Consider the following 23,820-nt stretch of genomic DNA (forward strand, 5'->3'; position numbering starts at 1 on the left):
GTGTCCTGTGTGTCGAGTGTGTCAAAACAAGCGCCACTACTTTGATGCCGTGTGGGGATATAATGTTAAAATAACTACTCATGAAGAGACGAAAATGTTGGGTAAATGATTTATATGCAATAAGCGGAGAAGAAAATGAATATGTAAAACTTTTAGTGAATTAAAGACAGTAACCGGTCAAATTTTTTGAATATTTTAGAATGTCTTCATCAACATTAATATATCCCAAATAAAATTAAACCTGGTATTCAAAAATATTCAATGTTTTCGGGAATGTATTGGGATCAGAGAAAAAAAATCGAACGCTCGGACGTGCACGTATTAAAAAAACAAACTAGTTTGTTTTTCAACCGACCAACGAAAATTAACGTACGTGCACGTACGCGCAAACTCCGATGCAATGTAACCGCCTGCGTAGATACCATTTGTTTGTTTTTTGCTGCGTGCACGCCCTTGCACATACGACCAAAACCAAAAATACGTACGGACACGCATCCAGTGTAACCACGGGCTTAAATAAGTGCAAATATTTTCAGGGCTGGTAGAACTCGATAAAAGAAACATATTTTCTCTTTACCATTTTTCAGATAAGTCCAAAATAACCGAGTTATTTAAGTTTGAAAATTAAAAAAAAATATTTTGAGACACCGGATTTTTTTTTCTGTAATTGCAATTTTAGTGCCGTAACCATAGAGTAAAGCCGTAACTATGGTAATATTAGAGATTATAAGAAATTATACCCATAGATAAAAGAAAATAATCTACTATTAAGATTATTCAAAGATTAAGATAGATATGAAACTTATTAGTAAAATTTTGGGTCAAAGCGCCCCTCCGTGTTTTTAGTGGAGACCACAGAACAGGTAGAGACTACGTTTAGCCTTCACCTTTTCTGCTGTAAATGTTTTTTTATGTTTATATTTGAATTCAAAGGATTTATTTTTAAAGTTACACTGATATATTAGTATATCAGAGTAACTTTAATAAAACATAAGAATATATATATTTTACAATTTATTTTTTTAGTTATTTTACAGAGTTTCATGTAAATGATCGTAAGTCGACTGGCTGTCTAATGAATAGACGAGATTTATAGATTTTAAAGCGAACGAAAAAAATCAAACAACGAATACATACCATATATTTTTCTTTTATCTAAGATACATATCTTATCGTCTTTTGGAAACACGTACAGTTTTGCAGTTTTGTTAGTTTCTTTGCAAGATGCAACATAACAAGAAAACACCATTTTTACAGTTAATAAATAATAAAACTATTTCTGACTATGATATTTAAAATTTAGATATATAGAAAATTAAAAAACAAACGAGTATTTGCAAACGCAGGCCCAAATTCAATAAAAATCAAAATTTTTCCTGCGAAAATCAGGCTTTTTTTCACTGAAAAGGTATTTTTTGATTTATCAGCAGTCATTGCAAGTTGACAATATACAGGGTGTTTTCGAATTAGTCTAAAAAGTTATGGTGTGATTCCTCATGTGTTCTTAAAACAATTTTTATATAACCGTTAGGTCTAAAGTACTTCCTTTCTGTTCTACAGGGTATTAAAAATTAAAAAAAAATCGATTTTTTTGCTTAACATAAATGGTACACCACTGCTTTTTTTAAGAAAATATATTTTTTCTTGACTGGCCATCCTTTTTCAACAAAATTGATCTTTTGAGTTTTTCTTGTTCATCAAACGGTTGTCGAGAAAAAAAAATAAATATACTTATTAAGAGCCCGCCTTAATTCGTTTTCTAACGATTTTATATTTTTTAGATTAATTAGGAAAGACCCTGTATATGCATATCACAGGCAACCAAATAAACTACTCTAAAAATTATTTTTCCTACCATTAGCGACATACCGTGTTTTTAGTGTGTACTAAATTACTTTATCAAAATTTCACCATATAAGTTTCCAGGCAATGATTATACCCTAGGAAAATATGCGGTAAACAGTCAGTTCTAAAAAGTTTTCGAAAAATATACAGGGAAATTTAAAAGAAAATGCACGATTTTCAACATTTTTGGGATCGAAATATACAACTCCTGAAAATATTTGCACTTATTTAAGACTCACCCTGTATACAGGGTGGTTCCAACTGTATTCCGGAAACCTCGGCAGCATATTCTGCAGATAAAAATAAGTAAAAAAGTTCTTATAAATGTATGTTCCAAAATTCTTAGTTTCGGAGATACTGGCGGGTGTTAAAGTTTCATTTTTATTTTGATTTTTTCCAAATTTCTGAAGTAACGTCAATATGAAAATTGGTGTTTGGGAGTTTTTTAACATGAGAAATTTGATTTTGATGTCAATATGACTCCTACTTGTAGAGGGCACCACCTACATATTTTTTATAACATTTTTTAATTTGTTTGAATAGTAATAACTTTTTATCTGTACCTGTATTAAACTACTGAGTAAAAAAATATATATGTACGACGTTTTTTTTTACGTAAAAAAGTCTTCTCTTTGTGAAAATCGCTACGAGTTATGGTTGTCGAGATATTTGGAATCGAAATTATCAATACTTGTTGTCACTGACATAAATTAAACATGTTGACTAAATAGTGTAATTAGACTGAAATCATAAATTTCAAATGTTTTGGTGCCAAAAGTTCAACCAAAACTGTTTTATCATCATTTTTTCGAAGAAAAAATTATGATTAATTTAAAAAAATAAAAAGTTCCCAAATTTTCATTTTAGTCAAATAACTACCTCTATACCCAACACGTTTATTTTTGTCAATAATGACAATCTAAATATCTTGAGAACGGTTGCTCGTAACGATTTTTACCAAGAGACATTTTTTACGCAAAAAACACGGAAAAGTATATTTTTCCACTCAGTAGTTTTACACAGGTACGGACAAAAAGTTATTACTCTTCAAAACAGTTAAACTACATGTAGGTGGCTCCCCCTACAAATAGGAGTCATATTGACATCAAAATCAAATTTCTCATGTCAAAAAACTCCCAGACACCAAATTTCATCCAAATATTGACATTACTTCAGAAATTATTTGGAAAAAATCGAAATAAAAATGAAACTTCTACAACCTGTATCTCCGAAACTAAGCATTTTATTTAATTATACTACATTTAATTATATATTAATACCGCAATAATTTTGTATAACATAATCTCCTAACTATCGCTACTCGGATTAGGTAACAAACTGTAGCTTCCGTGTACTTGTGAAATATTAAAAATGATACATATATTAAGATTGTCAAGTAAGAGATTATATTATGACTGTAGCAGTTCTCTGTTATTCCAATTCAAAAATAAATTGTTTTTCTGTGAATATATCTAGGTGTTATCTGTTTAAATCGTTCCTTCTCTCGCTGGACAGATTTCACCAATATTCATGTAACGTACAGTACGATTCTTGAAAGCTGACGATTGCATTAGACTGAATATTCTAAGAAATAAACGTATGAGGGTAATAAATTCATGTAAGAAGTTTATGTTAAATATTTTTATGTTATGATAAAATAGGCACCTATTAACTTAAGTCAACACTATCTGAGCAGACAAGAAAAATTTGTTTATCTTTATACAGAGTGGCGCACCTCATTCGCCTCGGTAGATTATAGGAAAACGGAAAGATATAGAAACAAAATATGTTATGAGTATATGTGGGGAGGCAATGTGCATAATTTAAAATTATTTTCAAATGTACAGGGTGTGTCAGAACTAAGATCAATACCAAAGTTATATTTTTTCTTATAGAACACCCGGTATTTTATGTCATTTTTGGCCATAAAATAAGGCATTTATTAGAAGGGTTTAATATGTTTAAAAGCTTTGGTTTTTGAAACATTTAAAGATATTTTATATGCATGCTATAATAAAAAAAATTGTCAACACCTTGTACATTACTCTTCAGAATTAATTCTTGTGCTGACTTTCAAGCCAGAGAAATAAGCTTTACTAAAAAAATTGATTGCTTCCTTAAATGTATACAGGCGTATCAAAAATTGCTTGTCTGCTTTAAATATTTATTTTACTTAAAAACTTCATTATTTAAAATGCAATACTATGTATTTTTTTAAATAAGTCGAAGCAGATTTAAATGCTCTTTCAAACTATATTATGGTTTCCTATACCTATCTGGCACAGATTTTGAATAAAAAACGATTTTTCAATAAAATTGTAATCAAGATGGCTGGTGTAGCCATGGCAATTTTCTAGTGACACTTAGTAGCTATTTTCAAAATCGACCTTAGTTTATGGACTTTATTTAAATATAATATATGTAATTTAACCTGTTATAAGGTTATTTTTATTTAATTTACCTACAGTAAGCTTAATAAGTAAGTATTTAATATTTTATCAAGAAAAATAAAGCAGTATCTGCTGGCGGGATATGGATAGGATGGATGTGTTACTAGTGATTTTATTTTGTGAGGACAATTATTGCTTATTGGCCTGAAGCTTTTATGCTCAAAGATATCTAAATAGGAATTTTCTTGGCAAGCGTTCCTTTGAAGAACTACTTTTCCTATTTCGCAGAGCTGATGTGTGGTATATGAAAAATCTATTAGGTAGAAACCTGTCGTTGGAATTAAAGAAAATGAATTTGCCTTAATTGGTTCTTTTATAGAAAATCCAATATATCTAGAAGTCATTTTAATGTAAATCAAAGAACTACTTCTTTATTTTACTTGATAAAATAATGAATACTTATTTATTAAACCATTGTAGGTAAATTAAATAAAAATAAACCGTTATAAATTTAAATAAAGTCCATAGACTAATGCCCATTTTAAAATAGCTACTAACTGTCACTAGCAAATTACCATGACACCAGCCATCTTGATTGCCATTTTATTGAAAAATCCCTTTTTATTCAAAATCTGAGCCAAATATAGGTATAGGAAACCCTAATATAGTTTGAAAGAGCAATATAATGTGCTTCGACTTATTTAAAAAAATACATAGTGTTTTTTTTGCCTATCAAGCATTAAGAAATAGACTATAACAAATTTAAATAGCTGTGTATTTACATTCCTAATAGAAATATTCTGTCGCAATCATCATCTTTTGGCGAATATTATTCCTAAGACTATACAGGTTGTTAATTTGTTTATTACTCGCGGCAAGAGCTTTATGGTTGAAACATGGCAACCTCGGCCCGCTTGTCGAGAGCCGACGCGACGGGACGAGTCGGCAGCTTAGGCTGAGATTATAGTGGAGCGGCGGTGAAAGGGTAGCGACGAGGAAAGAGGATAGCGGCGCGGTAAAAGGCGAGGATAGCGTCGCAAAACTTATAGTAAAAGCGGAGAGGATAGAGCAAAAATTGTGCGACATATTTTTCAGTAGCAATTCGACATTGGCCCGATTAAGTAATTGAAAGCGAAAGCTCTTACTTACCGAAAATACGGCTGCTAAATTTTGTATCTTGCATAATTATTCCCAGCAAAGAAGAATTAGAAGATGGTCTATTTATCCCGCTAATAGAGATCGAAGAGAAAACGGAGAGTTTAGTCGTCTTTATTTTAAATTGAGACTATATGAGGAAAAGTTCAGACAGTACTTTAGAATATCCATTGAAAGCTTTGATCGCATTTTAGAAATTTATTTCCTCGGTCTTTCTATACCTCAGGTGGCGACGAACTTATACGAATGTTGACGATCCCTCCTCGACGCTATTAAAAACAAACATTTTTGTTTCTCTTAGCACCGCTATGTGCACCGCCTTCCTCTACTCTCGCCTCGCCGCTTTCACTATACGCACCTGCATATGAATACATAGGTTTGATTAAAAGAGAACGAATCGCGCTGCTCACCTCTCCGCTATCCTCTATCCTCGCCGCTCCACTATAGTAGCAGACTTAGCTTAGTACTTATTTGGAATGTAAGCAGTGTTGCCATTCTGTTCCCCAATAAGTAACTGTCCAGTTAGCAATCTGTATAGTATTTCACAGGGAATAACAAAGCTCTATACAGAGTATGACATAGCAAGAAAAACTTTGACTTAAAAATAGTTCAGTAAATAAAACCTCAGAAAATAAAAATACATCATGTTTTTCAACTTTTTTTTTAATTTTTATTAACTATAATAATTAAAAAATACAGCGCTTGAACATAACAAAAAAAAAACACAATTTGGTACAATTAAAAACAGAAAAAAAAACAACCTTAGCAGTCTAATTTTTTATTTATGTACTCAAGTATATTGTTGATATCTATGTATATATATTCTTCTTTTTCTTAACAGATTTAATACAAGGATGAATACAAGTCGACTGCTTAAAAATAGTTAGTTTATTCAATATCTTCTTGTATTCAGTGCTTGTCAGATTTCAGTAATATTAATATCATTTTATACAGAGTATCTTTATTTCGCATTATTTTAAATAGTCAATATCATTTCTTTTTTTTATAGATTCTATCATTAAAGTTTGACTAGAATAAACCATCAAGTACTTTAAAAAAAATACTTAGTACTCTTTCGACTAGAAACAATGAATACACTCCTCAAAATTCAACAAAGCATTCTTACATATATTGAAAACTTGGCAACATTGCACAATACGCGCCCTGCACGTTGAATTAATAAATAATAATGATATTAAAAAAAGAAATAAAATCATAACATACACACACATTCGATGTAGGTCACGCAAGCGTATTTTCCTTTTGATTTAATATATTCTAATCTAACTATTGCATTGTTGCCAAAGTTCGAGTACCTACGATCACAACAAAAATGTAAAGTTAATCCGAACAGATTAATTTACCATAAATTAAAAAAATATATTTGTCATTTGCACTTTCCTATAACGCAAAGTTACAATGGTTTTGTGTTGGGTGTTTTATTATATTAATATGGTAAACAATAAATAAATATAAGACAATTTTTGAAAAATATCAATGTATGCATCTACATGTACCCAATTTCCATGCAAATCATTTTTTTAGAATTTCAATAGTATTACAATAAAAAATAACAAATTAATAAAAAACACTGTACTAAAATCAATTTATATAAGAAATATGTGGGTTTGATATTTTCTTTTATTTAGGGTCTATTTTGTAAATTACTATATTTGTAATTTATATAATATAGGAGTGCATCTTACCCCTGAATATTTCATAAACCCGTTTTTGACATTTATTTTTCAATATGAGAAAGCTATAAAAAGCCTAAATATTTTAAGATACATACATCGCCCGAATTTCAATATATTTAAGCATTATACAAATGTCATTCTGCCATATTGCGAAAACTATGAATAAGGGTCAAAATATATGTATTTAATATACATAGTTACTTTGTTGTTCTATGTCAGTAATCGCACGCTGTTTGTTTCTGTGTGTTCATTAATATCATTACTGTTCATTTATGTAATTACTAATTTTGTTTAACTAGACAGCCCATTTTGTTGTTGAAGTTACACTGTTAAAATGACTTCTACTTTTTGTCTGATCTAATAAATCTAATAAAAATAGTTTTCAAATGGTATTACTGATGCCAGATTAATTATCTATATGACATTAAACATAGTCGAAATCAGAAGTTACTTTACAAACTCATATAGTTTTCGATATCCAAACTAATATAACCTCTAATTAATTTAATTAAGTCTAAATCACTTATTTAAAGCCTATCAAATTTGAGACCAGATGTGAATATTTACTAAGATGCAACTTGTTACAATATTGCAAAGAACCAGCGTCAAGTAATGTCAATTTATTATGCAAAAAATCTGTCTAAAGTGCGTTGGGTTTGGAGTCGTCGTTTGTATAGATTTTCTAGAAGTTTTAAGTAATAAAGGTCTATTTGTATTCAATACAATTCTTATATATTAATTTCACTTGGTTTACTTTTCAACTCCCAACACAACAAAAGCCAATTAAAAAAAATAAAAATAGACCTATCTGCCCTAACTTACAACTCCTGTTTCTAATCGGAACTGAAAGGTGTGTCTATTAAATAAGTCACTCCTTTCGGCCAATCACAATTATCGAGATTAAAGACTATTTTCCTCCATCTAGTCACACTACGTCACCGGTCTGTATTTTCGAATTCTAGCTTGCGGGTCTGACGGTGAGTCGCCGGCGATAGGTGGCGGTGGAGGTGGTGGCCCTTCCGATGATTCGGGGCTGCTTTCCGGGGCGTCGATTAGGCAGTTAGATATGCCTCTGGCTCTTACACCTAAAACGATACCAGAGCCATTGGATCAGCATTCTTAGTACTAGAAAGGGGAGCAGCATGCGTGGTAGAGCCAAAGGGAGAAGGTATTGGTGGAAATCTGAAATAAAAGGGTGCGGTCAGGATGCAAAGGACGGGAACAGCGATATAATGAAATTAAATGGCGTTGTTTAGGATGGTAATATAAATTTTAATGGTACGTGTACACTTTTTAAAAAATAAGAACCAAACTAAAAATATAACCTTATATATACAGGGTGGCGCACCTCATTCGCCTCGGTTGATTATACGAAAACGAAAAGATGTAGAAACGAAATGTTTTATGAGGCAATGTGCACAATTTAAAATTATTTTGAAATGTACAGGGTGTTTCAGAACTAAGATCCATACCAAAGTTGTATTCTTTCTTACGGAACACCCTGTATTTTATTTCATTTTTGGATTCTTGGGTCCAAAAAAAGGTATTTATTATAAGGGTTAAATATGTTTAAAATCTTTGGTTTTTGAGATATTTAAAGATATTTGAAAATGCATGCTACAATAGAATAGATTATTAACACCCTGTACATTGCTTTTCAGAATTAATTCTTGTGCTGACTTGTAAGCCAGAGAAATAAACTTTACTAAAAAATTTAATTGCTTTGTTTAATGTATACAGGGGTATCAAAAATTGCTGGTCTATTTTAAATATTTATTTTACATAAAAACTTCGTTATTTCAAATACAACACCCTGTATTTTTTTAAATAAATCGAAGCAAATTCAAATGCTCTTTCAAACTGTATTAGGGTTTCCTATACCTATCTAGCTCAGATTTTGAATAAAGAGCCATTTTTCAATAAAATGGGAACCAAGATGGCTGATGTCAAGTTTCTAGTGACAGTTAGTAGCTATTTTCAAAATCGAAATTAGTTTATGGACTTTATTTAAATGTATAGCAGTTTACTTTTACTTAATTTGCCTACAGTAGTTTAATAAATAATATTTATTAAATATTATTTTTCTTTCAATAAAAACGAAGAAGTAGTTCTCTCATTTATTTTATGATCACTAGTAGATCTATGGATTTTCTATAAAAGAGCCAATTACGGCAAATTCATTTTCTTTATTTCCAACGACAGGTTTCTGCCTAATAGGTTTTTTATAAACCACACTACCATGCTCTGCGAAATAGAAAAGTATTTTTTCAAGGAACGCTTATCAGGAAGATTCCTATTTGGATATCTTTGAGCATAGGCTCTTGAGGCGAAGAAACAATTTTATAAAAATAAAATCACTAGTAACATATCCATTCGTTCCGCCAGCAGATACTGCTTTATTTTTCTTGATAAAATAATGAATAATGAAGTTTACTAAGTATTGAACTATTGTAGCTAAATTTAAGTAAACTGTTATAAATCTAAATAATAATGTCCACATACTAATGTCGATTTTGAAAAGAGTTACTAGCTTTAACCAGAAAATTGCCATAGCTACACCAGCCATCTTGATTGCCCTTTTATTGAAAAATCGCTTTTTACTCAGAATCTGAGCTAGATAGGTATAGGAAACCCTAATATAGTTTGATAGAGCAGTTGAATCTGCTTCGATTTATTTGAAAAAATACAGGGTGTTGTATTTGAAATAACAAAGTTTTTATGCAAAATAAATATTTAAAATAGACCACCCTGTATACATTAAACGAAGGAATTAAATTTTTCAGTAAAGTTTATTTCTTTGGCTTACAAGTCAGCACAAGAATTAATTCTGAGAAAAGCAATGTACAGGGTGTTAATAGTCTATTCTAATGTAGCATGCATTTTTAAATATTCTTAAATATCTCAAAAATCAAAGATTTTAAACATATTTCGCAACCCTTATAATAAATACCTTTTTTTGGGCGCAAGAATCCAAAAATGAAATAAAATACCGGGTGTTCCATAAGAAAAAATATAACTTTGGAATGGATCTTAGTTCTGAAACACCATGTACATTTCAAAATAATTTTAAATTGTGCACATTGCCTCATAAAACATTTCGTTTCTACATCTTTTCGTTTTCGTATAATCAACCGAGGCGAATGAGGTGCGCCACCCTGTATATATATAAGATTGAAAGAATTGGGAAGATACGCAACCTAATGGGCAAATTCGTGACAACGCTGATTTGATTTCCCCTTACGTTTCAAATGCTGTTCATAGTTCATAGCCTCTACTCCTTCTACGGCCAAAGCATAAAACACTCATTTTTTCTAATTCGGCTAGCGAAGACATATCGGAGACCATGTAGAACTGAAAGCGACAGTGTTGCCATATTAAAATGTGTAATATCTGTAATACGTTTGACAAAAATATCTTTGGATGAAAAATCCGCATTTATGTATTGAAAATCTATTCGTGTTAAATATAGAATATATCACGTTCTTTATTTAATCCATATATTATATTAAATTGTTTAATGATCTACGGAATAATCCGTAGTTCTGGCAACACTGTCTCCGGCAACCACCCACTCTGTGGACTGAAAGCAGAACTACGGTACAGTATCTTTAGCTGCTGCGCTGTAAACGACTATCATAATAAATCAGCGCGCAGCGGCACAGAGCTAAACTAAATCTCGGACATGTAACGATAACGCCAGTTACATTTAGGAAATGTTTTGTGTCACGAAATCGCCCATAAGGTTGGGCATCTTCTTATTCCATCAATCAACGGTATAACAGATACAGGTGTTCTTTTAGTGGCCATTTAGACCACAAATTAGGCAAACGTGAAGCCTCGTCTACAAATAACGTTTTACCTGTCAGTCTCACCTGTTCAGTCAAAGTGTATCAAACCATGTGTGTAAAGAAAAAATAGTACGTTTTAATTAAACTAAATTATGCTTAAATCAGTGTTACGTACTGATTTAAGAATGCAGATTTACGAAAAATAACATCGATATATTACAACATCCTTAATAAGAGACTTTTAAAAATCTAATATTTTTATAAAATTGTTTACAGATATTTAATAATTATTACCAAGCGATAGAATTTACACAATTAGGCCGAACGCCCACAGTGCGACTATTTTGAGACAAAAGTTGCAAACTAGTTTACACTACAACCAGTTTCTAACTAAAATGAAACTGCTGCTTTTCAACACTGTCTCTACTAGTAAGTGCACGTTAACGTGTACTAAAAATAAAACTTCGGTACACGCGAAACGAGTATTTCGCGTGCAATCCAAACAAAAAAATAACCCCAGAGATTAACCGCACGGTGGGTGCCGGTCCTTAGCTTTTGCGTATTTCCAAATGAAATTTAAACTATAAATACAATTTTGTAGTAAAATTCCATGGATTTTTCTCTGACTAAATACAATACAAATAAAAAGCCGCAGGTAAAACGTTGTATGCAGAGGGAGCTAAGACGGACGACCGTCTTGAGAACTGCCGTCAGCTTTGTAGACGGTCTCCCGTTTTACCTGACGCAAAATTGACAGGTAAAAGGATATCTGTACGAGGCTTTCGGCAAATTTGATGTTGATTGACTTAAAGTTAAGTGTCAATTCACTTAACTTAAATTAGACCGTTCAGGCAGACAGTGTCGCGTTTGGCGTTGCGCTAGCGTCCGCTGAGCGTCGGGGTTCGAGTTCAATGGGGCGGACGCGACGCTCGACGCTCTCAGCCTGAATGTACCTTTATTGTCAAAAATTATTTGTGATACTAATATAGCATTCCATATTTTCGTCAGCTACATTATTAGTGATAAGACATATAGACTTGATGTGATAAGACATATTTTTTGACTTAAAAAAAGCTTCGGAAAAACACTTTTTTTCTCAAAAAATGTGGGTGTTTTGCAAGAGACAAAAATGTAGTAAATACTAGAAGGACCATTTTACTAAAAAAAAAATCAGTCATCGAAGAAGTTGGAAAATATTTCTACTAAAAGTTATGTAGGGGTGGAGATGGTGGTTAAAGGTATGTTAAAACGCTTAGCAAAACATAGGGACCCCTAGTTCTATATACTCTACACCCTGTATATTGTTACAATTTGTTAACAATAATCGAGAGATTAATGTTAACTACACTAACTATGGTTGCTCGTGGATTTTATATTAGCACTGTTATACTGCTGCATACCTAATAATAATCGATCTTTTTTAAATATTTAAATATCCCGTATTTTTAAAACAAACTAGTTTTATATTTTAGACCTCATGATCTTTAATATTTATTTCAGGCTTGTTGAAATTGACATTAAAAAAACAGTATTAAGTATCTATTTTAATAATAATTGCAATATCGATTACAATATTTATATCTTAATATCATTTAGGTATAGACATTTCCTAATCACTTAGTGAAAAAATAAGATTTCTTTCAAAAGATTTCTCGCAAATCATACTTAATCTTATCGTAATATTATTCTTTGAACTTGTGGTGTGTTCTTTTAATTTACAATCTAATTTAGGCACTAAACTTATAAGATTTATTTTTTTAGCTCTATATCAACAGTACTTAATTAGCTGTTAAACTCGATGTAAAATATAAAGTATTGATGAAGATGATTGGCAAATAATGTTCATATTCTTATCAATATTTCTTAATTTTTATACAATATCTATATATTTTATTATATTATACTACTGATATTATTAAGATACCGCATGATCGAAAAAAAGTATCATAGTGGCTTTCGAAATGATAAATGATAGTAATTTTTGTCGGGTCGAACATTAACCGTAAATAATTAATAAATCAAAATGTATAAAGGAGAACAGGAGGGAAAACAAAAGGTTTTTGTGAAAATCTTCCCTTTCTTAAATAATATTTATGTCCTTTAATTCGAATATTTAAGGGTCTAGATGTTTCAAACATGTAAAATTTATCGCATTCACATGGTATTTTGTATATTACATTTTTAGCCGACCATACCAATAGGTACCAATGGTAGGCTATTAAGATCGACAAAAAAAAAGTTTTTTTAATTTAACTCTAAATGAGTTATTTGGGTCATAAATGACCTAAATACAAAATATTTTCATGGTGTCTGTCTGTCTGTAACACGATAACTCAAAAACCGCTAAACCGATTTTAACCAAATTTGGCAGAAAAATACTGTAGCACCCGAGAATCTGGCCATTAGTTTTTGAAGGGGGTGGGGGGTTGGTAAGGGGGTATGGGAGGGGGTTAAAAATTTTTAAAATCGTAACTCCAAAATTACAGTAGCTAGCGAAACGCGGTTTTCAATTTAAGATTAGGAATAATATTTGTAACAAAATTTGTAATAATATCAAAATCAGCCAAAGTCGCATTTTTGAGATAAAAAAAAATTGGAAAAGTTCCTTTACTTTGAAACTAAAAGAACTGCCTACCAACTTTTTATTAACATATTTTAGTATGGTCGACTATACGTGCCTCCCGGCGCCAATTTTTTGTTTGTTGTTCTGTATTCATTGGTTTAATGTGTGATAAAATAATAAGAGATATTAACATTTGAATGTCAAGTATTCCAGCTCACACTTTTTTTTTTCAGACAACTGATAAAAATTAGTGATGTAAACTTTAGTTACTTATATGGACTCGTAACTACTAGTTACTTTTGGTGATAGGACTCGTTACTTTAGTTACTTTAGTACTTATGCCCACTTGCACCGTTTGTAAAAACTTTGTTTAAAGGCTAAACAGTGATTACTATAATAAAATACTATATAGTTAATCAGTGTTTAGCCTTTAAACAAAGTTTAAACAAACGGTGCAAGTGGGCATTAGTATCGTTACTTTATAATCGTTGTTTGTGTACAGGTTGGAAGATTTGGGCTTGACTTGGAACTTCGTTACTTATTGTGCGCGGCGATCTTCGTTGCGTGCTCGGTTTAACCTATAAAGGGTTTCTACTTTCTTCTAGTGTAAGAGCTTAATAGGATAATTTCAATACTCGGTATTCAAGTACTGAATAATATGTTTTTAATAATATGTATAATATTTTTATAATGATATGTTATCACTAAGTATTAATAAAATTAAAAATAAAAGAAAACAGATCTAACAAAGAAAATATGTAATTAATAAATTATTTCTCCCTCTCTCTCTCTTTGTATCATTTTACATTAATAATTATGCAAACATTAAAGAGTAAAAATATAAAAAATGTATATATTTTTGTTAAAATGTAAAAATATTTAAAAAATGTCTATTCCTCTGTGGCGGATTCATCTCTTCAAAAAAGTCCTTTGGATTAATGCAGCAGTGTTTACTAAAAATTACTATTTTTATTTTGTAGATTTTCTTACAGTGTAAATGTCTAAATATCTATTCTTTTTTGAAGAGAAAAAATATTTGCTCTGCTTTTTTAGATGTTAATATTTTTAGTGAATAACGTGAATCTATTTTTAATTAATATCTAGGACATATTAATCTAAATAAACAATTCCATTCTTCGTCCATCGAACAACTATAAGGCAAAAAATAAAACACATTCTACCCCTAAATAATATTTTATATTACTTATTTCAATTAAAATTGAAAAAACGTGCGGAATTACCTAAATAAAAAGCAACAACAAAGGGCAAAGGGACAGACCGCCGCATCGCCGGGTGGGCATGAGCCAATCCCCATAATAATTGTAATACAAATATCACACATTTGCCATCCAAAACACCGGCCGGCGTCAAGTCAACACTTTAAACATAAACATATTGATAACAACTATACCTACGTCGAAGTAACGAATATTTCAGTATCGAGTTTCGAGTCCTCACTTCGTGCATTTCCAAGGATTACGACCAGCGCAAAAGTAACGAATTAGCTTAGTAACGAGTAACGAGCCCTAAATTCAAATGGTAAGCGTTACTTCGAGTCCTCGTTAAGTAACTGTTACTTTGTAACGATTACTTAGAATTTTTACATCACTAATAAAAATGGTCTAGAACAACAAGTGCATACGTAGTTGAAGAATATAGTGCTTACATTTTCAATTTGGAAAATTTAAGATAACATATTTTCAATTGTGTTTCTAATATTCACCCTAGCGGTCAACTTACAAACTTCTATTGGACCACCCTTTATATAGATATTATATATTTATAGTAGATTTTTTTGCTATTATGTTCCTCCGGTTAGCTCTGAAAATACAAACAGAGATAAGTATATCTTAAATGTGATACTTATAAGTATCACAAAACATAATTAGTTGAAAACTTATCGATTTCAAGTGAATCTCGTGTTTTTCACTATTTGTTTGTTTTTATCCGGTAGTGATAAAAATCTCAGACCTTTATTTTTAAGCTGTATGTCTACTTGAAATAATATGAGGATTAAAAGACACTGAGGGATTATATGATTGCAATAATTAAATACAGATAAAAATAGAGTTTATATTATTTTTCCTATGTTTATATTTATTTTATTTATTACAACCTTTAAGGTTCTGTTGATGTAGACATGAGTGCAGATGGGCTGATAAGGTTACTAAGAATATCTCTGTACAATTAACACAAATCTTAGTATAAAAACATTTTCTTTTCGCAAAACTATATGTAAACTTTTTACAACACATAATTTTCACAAATATGCCGGATTAAAAAATATCAATATGAAATAAAAAAATTTTGGGTAGAAAAAATAGCACCCGGTATACCTATACCGGGTGCGTCTGAAAAGTGGCTCACTCCTATAACTTTTTTATTTTTTCCAATAAAAAACGAGATTTGGTATATTAGTATATGACATAAATTAGGATTGATCAATGTATTCAATTATTTTCGGTCACTTCTTGTTTCAGCGGAAATTACTACCAACTTATTAACCAAGAATTAACCAAACTTTTGATTTTTAAATGGCAACCTAGATATTTTTTTACTTTATTCCATAGAAAATGACACTCTGAATAGAACGACATATCTTATGTCAACCTTTGACATTTTCGCCTTAAAGCAAAGTTGTATTTTATATTTCAATCTAGAGTGCCATGGTTGTATTAAAAACACTAATTTTTAATAAAGGAGCCTTCGAAAAATAGATTTGATCGTCTAATGTTTTTAGTGTCTTGTCCTGGTCAGTTAAAAGATGCCCAAATCGTATTTTTAATCATATCTCAATTTTTTCAAATGGAACGAGGGTGGCTCGTTAGCATATTTGGAAAAAGCATTTTTTTACGAATATTTTGATACCACACTTGGTATTTCGCATGTTGCAATTGCAAATAAACCACATTCGAAAATGTCAAAAGTTGACATATGATATGCCATTCTATTCGGAGTGTCATTTTCTATCGAATAAAGTAAAACATATCAATGATGTCATTTAAAAATCAAAAGTGGTGGTCATTTCCGGTGAAACAGAAAGTGGCCGAAAATAATTGAATACGTCAATCAATCCTAATTTTTGTTATATTATACTAACATATGAAATATCGTTTTTTTTATCTAAAAAAAGTTCTAGGGGAGAACCACTTTTGAGAAACGCCCGGTATTATGTTCAGAGTTGTTTCTTTTTTCAAATAATCCTTTTGAAATGGATTTAGAATTTTTTCTAACTGGAATTCTATTTTGAGGTTCCTTGGGAATTCGAGTTAGAAATTGTCTACCAAAATATAATCATACTATTCTCGGATACCGTGTAAATAAAAATGTTTGACGGTACCTGGTGAGTTTATTATTTTATAAATCATACTATTTTATACTTAGCATATTATTTGATAAATTAGGAGTTCTTACCGCTTCCAGAATGCCTTTTAAACCTAAGATTTAGCTGGCTCGGATCCGTTACGTATTTCTCGTTCTGTCTACGTCGTCTCAGACCGGGAGTCAAATCTCCAGACCAAGACATGCATTTGGCCAGTCGCTGACCTCCAGTAACGGACACTGGAATCTTTGATATTCTCCCTCCATCTAATGCCGGACTAATCTGAAACAGAAATTTTAAAATTAATTTACTCTTTTTATTTTAACGGATAATTAAAATCGGATGTTTTCTGCTGTCTATTTTAACAACCCTTTAAAAGCAGAACATTAGAAAAAAATAAAACTTTTAGAGCCCGACCCAAAAGACCTTTAACCGATATACATATACAATAAAAACGAAATTTACCACCTAGAGAAAAAACCTAATACCATAGATAAATGAAACAAGTTTAGTTTGGAAAGTGCCTACAAGGACAATGTAAACACTATTTGGCGTTATTCTTGCAACGGTCGTGACCCAAAGCTTTTGAAAATTTCGGAGCGGTTCGGCTTTTTCCGGAATTATATATAAATAATAGTAAAAATAATAATATAAATAAATACAGTGTGTTGCATACAAGAAACTTTATTTTATATAAGGACACGTATGAAACACCTATGAAACATTGGAAACCGACGTTATGCTACGATTCACGATGGTTTTTGCAATTCACAGTTCACAGCACAGCTTTTTAAGTGTTTAATGCCACTTTTTCACAATAATCACGGGTTTTAGTAAATAAAACTTAAATTAAACTCACAAAATAGCAATAATTACTTTGAAAATGGACGCTTTAAACACTTTTCGGAATTTTTTCAACGAGAGCGGTTTAGATTTTGAAAGATTTTATAACTTTTGAAGATTCTGACTTTGACAAGAGTTATGAAGAGAAAATAATTTCTGTTTTTGTTTGCGGTTGTTCTTAGCAACCGTTATAGCAGCGCCAGATCGCGTACAACGGTCGCAACCCAAAACAATTTCGCGACCTAAAATTTTGACGGGCATTCCAATCTAAATTTATTTCCTTTATCTATGCTTAATATATATTGTAAAGTCTGTCTAACGGGAGGATACATGACAGTGACAGTTGTCTGTCATTTTAACTTAGAGGTAAATTTTATTATCTGTTTTTTAAATTTTATTACTCCCGCTGGACAAACTTTAGCCCCTATAAATAAATGTCAGACAAAATGACATAACTATCTAAGAAGAATGATGACTAATATCTAAACTAGAACACTGAGGTAGAAACATGGTCGAAACAGTCACAATGTTATATTGTTACGGAAACTATTTATTTATTCGTGTCAGAAGCATCATCAAGATTACATTTCATATACATATAATATCACATACAACAACAATAACAACAATAATTACATATAATAATAATAATAACAATAAGTAAAATTGCAAACACAAAAGTTATACATGAAACCACAGTACATTAAAACATAGATATAAAACAAACATATCATGTATAAACATCGGGAAGCGGAAGAACGAGGGAAGAAGAGACGGGAAACTAAACATGTTTTGCCCAGAAGCGGGAGACGTCAATTGCGTTCGACTTTGCTGCCATAAGGTCCTCTATAGTGCACTTGGCGGGGCACAGTGGGCAAGTATACATATGTTGGGTGGTTTGTAGTGCTCCACATTCGCAGAGGTTGGAGTCCACATGGTAGCCCCACTTGGCAAGAGTGTCTCTCGATCTCGCTGTGCCCGTACGCAGTCTGTTAAGAGCTCTCAAGTTTCCCAGTTTTCGTCGCTTCCTGGTGCCAATTGTTCCTTCGGCTCCATCCAATGTTGATTTGAGGTCTTCTCCCAAAGGTCCACATTGGTTCTAGGTTCCTCGTAGTCTTCTGTCGATCGCAGGAAGCTTTGCCTTGATTTCAATCGCTGATGAGCGGGTTGGATGCCGTAGAGTAGGTGGCGTTCAGTTGCTGCTGCTTTGGATCGTTCTTTGAGTGCAGCTGCCTCTCTACGGATGGCAGGAGGGGGGCGATGCCAGCTAGATGGTGGATCTTGTCCAGGGGTGTTGGCTTTAAGCATCCGGTGATGATTCTGCTTGTCTCATTGAGGGCGACATCAACTTGTTTTGCGTGCGCTGATCTATACCAAACCGGGCATGCATACTCGCCGGTAGAGTGACATAGAGCGAGTGCTGACGTTTTTAGAACCTTAGGTTGGGCTCCCCAGTTAGAACTTGTCAGCTTGCGGATTATGTTATTTCTTCCGCTCACTTTAAGTTTTGTATTGAGGCAGTGTCGCTTGAATGTTAATGCCCTATCCAGTGTTACGCCCAGGTATTTCGGGTTAGGGCAGTGCTCCAATGGTACTCCCTTCCATTCGATCTGTAGTTTTCTGCCGGCCTGCTTATTCTTAAGATGGAAGGCACATACCTGCGTTTTTGTTGGATTTGGCTTTAACTGGTTATGTCGGTAGTACAAATCCAATTGTGCTAGGGCCGCACTCAGACGTTGTTCCTCTTCGAATGACCTCTTCGAATGTTTTCCCCTGTGATGTGATTGCCCTATCGTCTGCGTATATATAGCTTTTTGTGCCTTCAGGGAGGGGTTGGTCGTTGGTATAGATATTGAAGAGTAGCGGTGCCAGCACGCTTCCCTGTGGCAGACCATTTCTCTGGTTTCGGCACCTACTTCGTTTTCCCTCCACCAGAAATCTCCGGTTTTGGGGCAGGTTCCTGATGATGTTTGTAAGATTAATATCTTTGGTTGTATGATATATCTTCTGCATCAGGAGTCGGAGATTGATGGTGTCATATGCTGCTGTGAGGTCGATGAAAATGGCACCCGTTATATATCCCCCTTGGAAACCGTCTTCGATGTGCTGAGTTAGATTGAGCACTTGTGCCGTACAACTTTTTTCAGGGCGAAATCCAGCCTGCTGCGGTATGAGAATCGGATCCACAGCAAGTGAAAGGCGGTTATATAATAATCTTTCAAAGATTTTATACGTGTGGCACAGCAGCGATATCGGACGGTAGCTTTTGGGTCATTAGATTCTTTGCCTGGTTTGAGGACCGCTATGATCTTGGCTTTTCTCCAGATACTAGGGAGTTTGCACTGTTGTAGGCAGACATTGAACATGTCCAATAGCCACTGTTTTGCTTTTGGTCCGAAATGCTTGATCTGCTCAGTGAGGATGTCGTCTGGACCAGCGGCCTTCCGAGGTTTGCATTTCTTTATGGCGATGTTCAGCTCTTCCATGATAAAGGGAGTGGACAGATTGGACGTTTCTTCATCCTCTATTCGGTTGATACTGGTACTGGTTGCTTTCTTGGGGGGCATTTGGTTTGGCTTGCCATTTTTTACGAGCTGAGTGGCTATTTGATCTGCTGTTACATTGGCATGAGCTCTTGACTGAGTTGGGTCATTGTTTAAACGCTTTAATAGTCTCCACGCTTTGTTACTGCTTACGCTCATATCAAGCTCCTCCATCAACTTGATCCAACTCTCTCTCTTGGCCTCGGATATAGAGGTGATTAGTTGTTTGCCCGCCTCTATCGTGTCTTCCCCCAGGGGGTTGGCTTCAAAATGGGTTAGATATTTTTGTAGTTGGGCTTTTGTCGCTGTTGTTAGGCCTTTGATATAATGAGTGTTGCACCCTCTAGGGATAGAGAGTCGTGAACATTTTTTAACGATGCCCACAAAGCTATCATAGGAGATCGGGACGGGCGCAAGTGTGTCCGCAGCGTTATCCAATAGTTTCTGAAATTTGGTCCAGTTGGCTTTTTGGAAGTTGTATCTGCGCCTGAAAGGGATGCTATGTGGACGAGACATAGCCATAACCTGACACATAATTGGCCGGTGTTGTATATTTGGGATGGGTGGGCAAACTCCCTTGACGCATTGAAGATTTATCCGATCGCTCACAAACACCAAGTCTGGATTATATCCTCTCCGCCATCTGGCACTATTGAAAGAGGCTGGTAATTTATTATCGTGCAAAAGAGTTAGGTTGCTTGCATCTGCCCACTGAATCACGGCCTCCCCATTCCTGTCGTCGTCAGGGTAACCCCATAGGCTGCTGTGGCTATTGAAGTCTCCCACCACGAAATGTATCTTGTCTGCGTCGAGTGGACAGAATTCGTTGGCCCTACTACGGAAACTAAATGCATTCTTTTATAAGAAAGGGTTTAGCAGATGTAGGTAGAAAATTACTTACATATTTTGAAATAGATATTTTTACATACGAACATTGCTTGATAAATAAAAACTTGCAAAGATGACCAAATTATATTCAGTCCAAAACCAGAAATAAAGCAGTCGGCTATGCTAGTTTAAGAAAAGTTTCAATTGTTTAAATCCTAATTATACCGGGTGCGTCTCGAAAATGGCTCACCCCTATAACTTTTTTTATTTTCTCAGATAAAAAAACGAGATTTGGTATGTTGGTATGACATAAATTAGGATTGATTGACGTATTCAATTGTTTTTGGTCACTTCCCGTTTCACCGGGAATGACTACAACTTTTGATTTTTAAATGATACCCTCGGTATATTTCTACTTTATTCGATAGAAAATAACACTCTGAGTAGAATGACATATCATATGGCAATTTTTCACATTTTCGCTTAAAAACGTATTTTTTAAATTTCAATCCAGACTGTCATGGCTGTGTTAAAAACACTAATTTTTAATCAAGGAGCCTTGGAAAAATAGATTTGACTAATGTTTTTCGTCTCTTGTCCTGGCCGGTTAAAAGATGCCCAAATCGTATTTTTAATCATATCTCAATGTTTTCAAATGGAACAAGGGTGGCTCATTAGCATATTTGGAAAAAAAGCATTTTTTACGTCAAATTGTCATTTGACACATGTCACAATTGTCATTTGTGCATGTTACAATTTTAAATAAACCATATGCCAAAATGTCAAAAGTTGACTTTTGATATGTCATTCTGTTCAGAGTATCACTTTCTATAGAGTAAAATAAAAATATACCAAAGGTTCCATTTAAAAATCAAAAGTTGTAGTTATTTCCGGTGAAACACAAAGTGACCTAAAACAATTGAATACGTCAATTAACGCTAGTTTATGTCATATACTAACATACCAAATCTCGTTTTTTTTATCCGAAAAAAATAAAAAAAGTTATAGGGGTGAGCCATTTTTGCACCCAGTATAGTCAGTGACTGTCTATTATTTTAATACAAAAGTATTTTTTGTCAGTAATTTTTGGATGGTTAACATTTTCCTTGAATAACCCCTTGTCAAAAAGAAAAAGAGACAACAGTATCCTAACTAGTGATGGGAAAAATCGTATTATTTCAATAATCGAATTATCAGGTCATGAGTGATTTTAATAATCGGATTATAATTTGAATTATAAATTACTCATATTATAATCAATTCTCAAGAGTGCGCTTGCAACGTCGCAAGGTCGCAACTCGTTTAATGATATAAAGGTTTATTATATTTAATTTACTTATGTGCAATGCCACTTACATGGTAACTTAGAATGATTATTCTTAATATACCTGGTGTTGCATCGTCGGACGGGACATAGGAAATCCCATATAAATTTTAATGGGGTCAATTATTGGCTTCACTAACTATTTTAGAGAATAATTCTATTTAGGTTTATTGAAGAGCACTAAAACCCACATTTCAAAAGAATAACTTTAGATATTTTTGATTAGCTCGTTTACGAGTTATCGCCGATTTCTTTTTAAATATTTCTTCTTTCTTATGGCCCTGTATTTACTTATGATCACCAGTCAAGGTAAAAGATAACTGTCAAATGAAGTTGTCATTTCAGAAATTTACCTATTTAGTGCTTTATTATTATTGAAATCGCATTCCTACATCGGAAATCTTAAAGATGTATTTATAAATAAAAAATTTCTTTTTAAATATTTCTTCTTTCTTATGGCCCTGTATTTACATATGAGCACCAGTCAAGGTAAAAGATAACTGTCAAATGAAGTTGTCATTTCAGAAATTTACCTATTTAGTGCTTTATTATTGTTGAAAACCCATTCCTACATCGGAAAGCTTAAAGATGTATTTATAAATACAAATTAATATGAATTAAAGTAAAATAAAGTAATCAATTACAAGGTTAATTATAGTATTATTACAATATTCAATAACTTATTAATTTAGGTACTAGTAAATTGTTAGAATTTTAGGATTTACGAAGATGTTCAAATATTCCTCCATCGACTGCTAGATAATAACCCAGGCGATCATAAAATTCTCTTCTTACATTCGCTAGTTGGTAAACTGAAATTCTATTGCATTCGGCAGAAATAGCATTTTTTAACTCGTCTAGATTTGGGTATGTTTTATCCTTGTATATTCTGTTTTTTAAATGGCCCCAGAGAAAGAAATCATTTGGCGAAATATCAGGAGACCCTGCTGGCCAATTTACTGTATGATTTAGGCCAATAACGTTTCCGTTAAAACAATTGTCTAAATATTCCCGAACAGCCACGGTACTATGTGCCGGGCAGCCATCCATTCCTGATTTTCCCTAGCGGCATCATGTAAAACAGGTAAAATATGGTTTTCGAGTAGTTCCAAATAATATTCTGCATTTAAATTTCGCGTAAGAAATAATGGCCCGATAATATTGTGGTTTGGTGCCCAAACATTTACGTTCTGTGGATATTGCGTCCTTGTTTCGACAAACCTGTGTTGGTTTTCTTTGGTCCAATATCGATAATTTTGAACATTGGGTTCATTATTTAAGGTAAACGTGCATTCGTCAGTGAAACATGTTTTTTAAAAATTCCCTATCCGTGTTTGCTCTTTCCATCATATCAAAACAAAACGCCTGCCGCCGTATTTCGTCCCTATCTCATAGCTCTTGGTGCTTTTCATATTTGAAGGAATAGTATTTATGTCGTTTCAAAATTCGAAACGCTGTAATGTGATCTATTCCTATTTCATCCTCAAGTTTCCTTGTGCTGATCTTTCCATCGTTCTCTTCC

The 23,820-nt window shown here is 32.9% G+C and overlaps 1 protein-coding gene across 4 annotated transcripts in view; it reads right to left on the reverse strand.

Moving 5' to 3' along the window:
* Nucleotides 1-6,155: 6,155 nt before the first annotated feature.
* LOC115885059 (tau-tubulin kinase homolog Asator) overlaps nt 6,156-23,820 on the reverse strand; it is a 94,943-nt gene continuing 77,278 nt past the window's right edge. For 3 of the 4 annotated variants that reach the window (XM_030903820.1, XM_030903822.1, XM_030903823.1), the window contains exons 19-20: nt 16,853-17,042; nt 6,156-8,172 (exon numbers count right to left, since the gene is read on the reverse strand). In XM_030903820.1, coding sequence (XP_030759680.1) covers nt 8,018-8,172; nt 16,853-17,042 — 345 coding nt within the window. In that variant the 3' untranslated portion in view covers nt 6,156-8,017. Of the gene's footprint in view, nt 8,270-16,852; nt 17,043-23,820 lie in introns of all 4 variants that reach the window. The other variant, XM_030903821.1, reaches the window with a different exon arrangement.

The sequence above is a fragment of the Sitophilus oryzae genome, unplaced genomic scaffold, assembly GCF_002938485.1.
Source record: "Sitophilus oryzae breed Bouriz unplaced genomic scaffold, Soryzae_2.0 scaffold_359_pilon_pilon, whole genome shotgun sequence".
Lineage (NCBI taxonomy): Eukaryota > Metazoa > Arthropoda > Insecta > Coleoptera > Curculionidae > Sitophilus > Sitophilus oryzae.